The 6610-nt window shown below is 30.1% G+C and overlaps 1 protein-coding gene across 1 annotated transcript; it reads right to left on the reverse strand.

Annotated features, from left to right (window-relative positions):
• Positions 1 to 1010: 1010 nt before the first annotated feature.
• LOC114714669 (protein SENSITIVITY TO RED LIGHT REDUCED 1-like) lies at positions 1011 to 1964 on the reverse strand. The gene has a single exon (XM_028899429.1). The coding sequence runs from the start codon at positions 1962 to 1964 to the stop codon at positions 1011 to 1013; it is 954 nt and encodes a 317-aa protein (XP_028755262.1).
• Between the last annotated feature and the right edge of the window lie 4646 nt (positions 1965 to 6610).

Below are 6610 nucleotides of genomic sequence, written 5' to 3' on the forward strand. Positions count from 1 at the left end.
AAATTCAATTGATATTCACTTTCTTTTTTTTTTTAGCAATGCCTTTAATATGATTACTTCCAATCCGAAAATATTTATACGTGGCAAAAAAAAAAAAAGACCTGGTATAATGTATAAGCAATTGCTTGTGCATTTTGTATCAATTCTTCTGATTTTTAAAAATAAGAGTTACTAAACTAATTTCAGGCCAAAGAACCAAGGCTTGAAGCCATGAAGACCGTAACCACTATGTGAATCATATCAAGTTCCAAGGTAGTTGTCAAGATGACTACAGATGATACTTAGAAAATTGATTAAATGATATATTAATTACTGTGATCTTTATCTTCAAGGACAAGAATAATGATATATACTGAACAATGATATTTATGTATTGATGTGGTTTTTGTTTTTGTCTTTTAAAATTAAATGAAAGGGCTTATAAAAAAAATTAAATGAAAGGCATTTTATTACTTAAACCGCACCATTTAATTTCAAATAAATGTTTCAAAAAATTTTGGGCCTTATATGACATCCTCCCCACTTTAGGGTTCCAACTTTAACAAATCATGTTCAGATTTTGATAAGTTGCTTTTGAAATATTGATAAGTTGATGTGTGACTAGGTTCCAAAGTTTGCTAGGGATATTCTTTAGTGCTGGGAATATGCATCGCTGAAGCACATTTGGATAAAATCCAATTGAGATTCACTTATACCTTTCAAGGTAGAAAGAAAGAAGCTAACACGTAAAAGTTGCCCCAGAGATGCCATGCAATTAAACAAAAATTAAAGCTCCATTGATGCACTAAAAATATTACCCTCAACTTTATTCTCAGGAATAAGGAATAATGGCCGATGATAGATCACAGGATTTGGGATTTCTAGACTTAACCATTTCATTGGAAGGGATTAGGGTTTCAAATTGGTGAAGAAAAAAAAACACAAGAAAGTAAAACGATGGCCAGTGGAGTATTATTATAATAAGAAGACAACCAAGATTCTTGCTTTCATTTCTGATGAGGACGAAAACATTACTCCTCTAGAGACGTGTTGCTGGTAGCCACATTTTCTTTTTTCTGACGTACTACAATTCTCGATCTCAGTCCCACAGATGCACCATATTCGTTTCTAGTATTCTCTCTCACTAATCGCATCCTTCTCCTTGTGAGAGAGCTAAAAAAATGCCAACTTAAATTGAAAAAGGAAATATCACAGTCTCGCTGGAAACTTGCATCTTGACCAATTTTATGACGATCATAAGAAATTGTCCTCATTTTAAACTCACTTGTAAATGTTTGAGAAGCTAAAATATTTCCCATCAGTGCCCAAATACCTAATTTTCTTATTCTTGGATCATTTGTATGGAAGATCTTTGAAACATCTGGAGGATGCTTGATATAAGAATCAAAGCTGTTACCAAATATGATAATATTGCTTAATAGCTCCGGTTTCCAATTTTCTTCCAGAAGGTTGTTGTATAGCCTTATATCACAATGTGGCATGAAGAACATTGTTGGTTTTAGGACTTTCCTCCTTCCATATTCGTTGAGATATGAGACAGAACAACCAAGAGATTCCAAAACTTGGATTTCAGTTTTTGAAAGGATAGGATCAAATAATTCTATCCCCTCAATCCAACCAAAATCTTTTTTCATTAATAATGCAAGACCAAGTTGTAATGTAGGTGAGTGTTTCTCATCTGATTCAATGCTACCTATACCATAAATTACTATTCGCATCTTTGACTCTGACACCAAAAACCAGCGAATGTGTTCAGAAATATGAGAACCTTGTACCTCGTCTCGAAAATCATGATAAAATTGAGAGCTTTCAAGTTCATTTATGAATTTGTCCATTTTCTGCTTCAGTGCTTCTTTTCTATCATGATCATCTCGTAGATCTGTGGGAGTCCATTGTTCTCCTTTTTCATTGAAAAGAGCTCGAAAAAATTCATCAAAGGTGACCTTTCTAGTTGATGTTGCCATTTATCCTTAATTTAATTTGTTTGAGTTGTTTATTGCCGGCTACAAGAACAAAGTGCAAGTGCTGAAACAATCATAAACAACAAGAAATTGCATTTTACTAGTATTTATCTAAATATTCATTAAGATCTCATTTCAGAACGTGAACTGAAATATCAAAAGATGTTATTAAAATTTGTTATAATACCAACATTCACAATTACGAGGTAATTAAATTACTGGAACCTTGATAGCTAAAATAGTAAACATTCAGCTGATGCTCATTATAATACAAAGATATGAATAATCACTTTAATTTTATATAAATGGAAGTAGAATAAAAGTAAGACATGTAGATAGATGTATGAAGAGGTTAATAAATTAGCTTGACATAAAGAGCGAGGGAGAATAACTTACCGTGTTTGGAAGAGAAAAGAGAGAGCGAGGAGAGATGAGCTAACAGTTATGGAATGAGTTGCACAATGAATGGGGGGAGCCTATATGCATATGTGGATGGATATCTTGGAAATACAAAATATTTATATCCTATCCGTTTAAGATATATTAATTTATCATAATCTCTCCACTATCTCAATCAATGAGATACTCCATCTCATATGATAAGATCCCAAATACGTTTAAATCTTATCAAATATTTACAATATCTTTTTTCCCAACATATATTTACGATACTGAATAATAGATTAAATTCTAATTTAATTCATAAATATGATTTAAATTTAAAGATATTAAATTAAATCATATAACTGAAGATTATTTGGATAATATAGATTAAATCTTTATTTAACTAATATTACACTTAATTAAGTAAATAACCTTATTACTGTGACCGGCAATCAATTAAATTTAATTGAAACTGGCGTCACAATTTACAAAATTGGATTATGTATATACTGCTTTTTCACCGGTCAGACTTTGGGATGTTTGGTACATCTCAAAAGCACTTATCAGAAGTACTTTTTCAAAAATCGAGACAAACTCTTCCATATATTTACTTCGTATACAGTAAAGATACTTTTAAAACTATGATTTTGTTTCTACCCAAATACCCCTTTTATATGGCATCTTGAGGTTGAAAAAAAAGAAAGAAGACATCTTGAGAATTATGTTAAATATGCATGCTAAAGGTTAAATATTTTGTAGTAGTGAGTGTTAAATAGATTTTCAATAGATGTTAAGATGTCAAATGGTATGTGGATCAATAAAACAACAGGAATCAAACTTAAAATTGATTATCACATAAAAAAACAAAATAATGTCAAAAATGTATGCTAAAGGTATAAGATAAAATATGGTTTAAATATAGGAGAGAGTCCTTTTTCCCAATAGATACAAAAGCAAACATGCATATGAAGATATTTTCATATAAGGTGTAAAATAATAAACACGTAAATCAAATTAAAAATTGATTGTTAATTAAAATGAATTTATCATTATAATATCATGCAAATAATTAATGTAAGGAACATATCAGGAAAAAATGATTAAGATACGGGGAAACTCAGTTTTTGATCCCCTAGTTTAGGTAAAAGCGAAGTCGGTCAAAATCGCTGAGGTTTGTTTTGTAAGGAATTCATCCCTCAAGTTTAAAATGGTGAAATTATTATTCCTTTTATTCTATCTATGAGTCACTTTTAACATGCTTTATTTTAAATCTTATTAATTTTGACTTAAAGATTTAATAATTTTCTAATAATACATCACTCTGGTTTTTATTATAAGTTACTTGCAATTTATTTTCACACACTAAGAAATACAATTAAGTTGATAAAATTATCCAAAATTATATTTATGAAAGTTTTTTCTTTCTCTGCGCTTACAAATCATCCCCTTCCCCTCCTTCTCTCTTTGCAATGAGGATTAAATAAGGTTAAAATTAAAAAATGATCATTACATACTTTACAAGTTACTTATATCTAGAATAAAAAAATTTCCTACAAGTAACTTATAATAAAACTAAGGTGGTGTTCATGTTAAAAAATTTAATGATATGAATTGCAAATAATTAAAAAAAAACCTCTCTTTATCTTATAAACAAGACCAAAATAATGCGTTCATATAAAGCTATTTAAACACCTTCTCTCTTTTTTCCCCGTTTCATTTGCATGGCTCAAACAACCTAGCATTGAATTTATGGGGCACTTAATTGTCATTTTGTTCTAAAAGAAAAAAGTGTACTTGAGGGATCCAACGTCCAAGGTCGCCCACGAAAAGCAACGTAAAATGACCAACGCCTCCAGAGTCCAGAGCCAGGTATTCAGAATTGGGCCCCATGGATCGGCCCAAACAATGACCCACTAACCACATAATATATATGCAACCCACATAAATGATATGCCCAAATCCAAACAACAAAACGATGAACTTTACAAGAAAGATCCTGACCAAATCTAGACATTCAACTGCTTTGGTCGTTTTTATAATATCCTGCTTAGGATTTTTTTTTTGCCGGAATATCCTACCTAGGATTGTCTAAACATTAGGCTCATTTTTATCAATTTTGTCCTTAATTGATTTTCTATTCTCTCTTATTATCTTTTTCTCATACTACTCTTCTTTTGTTTCTTTATCTTATTATTAGTATTTCTCTCTCTTATTTGCTCTGTTATTAGATATGGATACACTTGAAAAATGGTTCAATTTTTTTATATTTATTATTTTTAACTAATTTTAATTTTTTTAAACCACATTATTTAGTTAAAAAGATCTTATAAAAAGAATCGGAAGAAGTATATTTTCCAATAATATAACAATACACGCAAGAAAAATAAAAAGTAAAATATTATATTCAGATTAAAAGTTTAATAATATGACTTATAAATATTTTTTCCGGTCGGGGAAAATATTGGTGACCAAGCATACGATTCCCACTGTTGAGTTTGAACTCTGAAGCATATTTTTTTCCCCTCATCATTTCGTGCAAGCAATGCAGGTTAACTTTGACAAATTTAAATAAATCAATGAGTCTCAGATACAATCAATTTTGGAATATATATATATATATATCTTTTACTTATAGGTAAATATATAACTAACTAATTTCTAATGCATATATATATATCCATGATTAATTCGATGTAATTTTTCAAGATATATTTCACACAATTTTCGTTATAGAATTTTGAGTTATATGCATATAATTAACTCTCTTGTAGGGTTAGTTAGTTTGTTATTTTGCCAACAAAAGATGGTTAAGTGAGCAAGATTATCCACATATGATATACTATCTCCGGTCCATAATATAAGACATTGTTTGACTTTTATTTTAGTTCTAAATATAAGACCCTCAATCTACTTTGTCTCTCATATTTATGTATTTTTTTTCCAACGTAATCCTTCTAACAATGGTAGTTCTAGCCAATACACTTAATTGGCAAGGATATTTTAGAAAGGACAACACTTATTTATTACAAATAACTAATTTAACTTATTTTTAATCTCCTCAAATTAGTCAACTAGCTTTTATAATTAGGACCGGAGGTAGTAAGCTATAATTAAGGTTTGAGAGAATTATTTATACGTAATAAAAAAATGGGAGAATTTGTGAAGTTCATTGTCACTCATTTATCACGTAATTCTGCTGATAAAATGATGTGCTAGCTAGCTAATGATAATTATCTACACAAATTTAAAATTTTAAGTGTCATGACCCACAATTACTTAAGAGTCATTTTCTCTCTCTCTTTTTGATGTGTTGATATATGATCGATCCACTTGTTTGGAGAGAAAAATATATATTAGAAAAACTAAATCAAGAATTGGTATAACTAACATATGCATGCATCTTTCCAAAGTTAGATGGGTCGATCTCGCAAGTGTAAATAAATAAATATAATATAATAAATCTCATAATTATCACAAAAGTAGTGAGTGGTGCACAGAGGATTTGGTTCTTTCAATATCCCACAATGAGAAGCTCACTATTCACAGTGACTCACACAGTCACGTCCCTTTCCTTGAGTTTTGAACGTACAAGGCAGATCAACTGAATTGCTTCTGCTAAATGTAAACAGAATAATAATTTGTCGGTAGAAATTTAAATTTACCACTAGATTAGACGGTGGTGATGATGATGAGTCTGCAAAATCAACGATCAAGGTTGGTTCATAGTCTTCGATTTCACGTGTTATACTGAAACTGTACACGTGCTTGCATGGACTAATTCAAGTTCATTCATATATATGATAAATTTGTGGACTTGGTGCAAAGGAGGGAGCTTTCTTTCTGCATAAGCAATAGAAAAGTAACGTAAGTGCTCTAACATGGACTACTGCTAGCTGTTTCAACATTCATACCAACCCACGTTCTCTGATCTGTAGGCATAGCATTTTTTTTTTGTATGACTATTTAATTAACATATAATATCCAAATATTTAGTTTGTTGATAGAATTTGATGATGCTGTGTGATTCATATATCTGATTGTATTTTATGAGATGAGACTTATTATTATTGTGGTATTTGACTTCGAGAGTGTTTGGGTAAAAAAAAAACTATAATTTTAAAAATATTTTTATAGTATACGAAATAAATATATAAAGAAGTTTGTCTTGATTCATAAAAAAATGCTTTTTAAAAGCACTTTAAGGGTTAGGCAAACACCTCCTTCGAATATTATATTGGGTTGAACATTATCGAGTTTGAACGGAT

The sequence above is a fragment of the Neltuma alba genome, unplaced genomic scaffold (assembly GCF_004799145.2).
Source record: "Neltuma alba isolate B1F8T4 unplaced genomic scaffold, ASM479914v2 tig00011524_pilon, whole genome shotgun sequence".
In the NCBI taxonomy this organism is placed as follows: Eukaryota; Viridiplantae; Streptophyta; class Magnoliopsida; order Fabales; family Fabaceae; genus Neltuma; species Neltuma alba.

Excerpts from the sequence above, each read along its gene's own strand:
- LOC114714669 (XM_028899429.1), bottom strand. The coding sequence starts at position 1,964 with ATGGCAACATCAACTAGAAAGGTCACCTTTGATGAATTTTTTCGAGCT.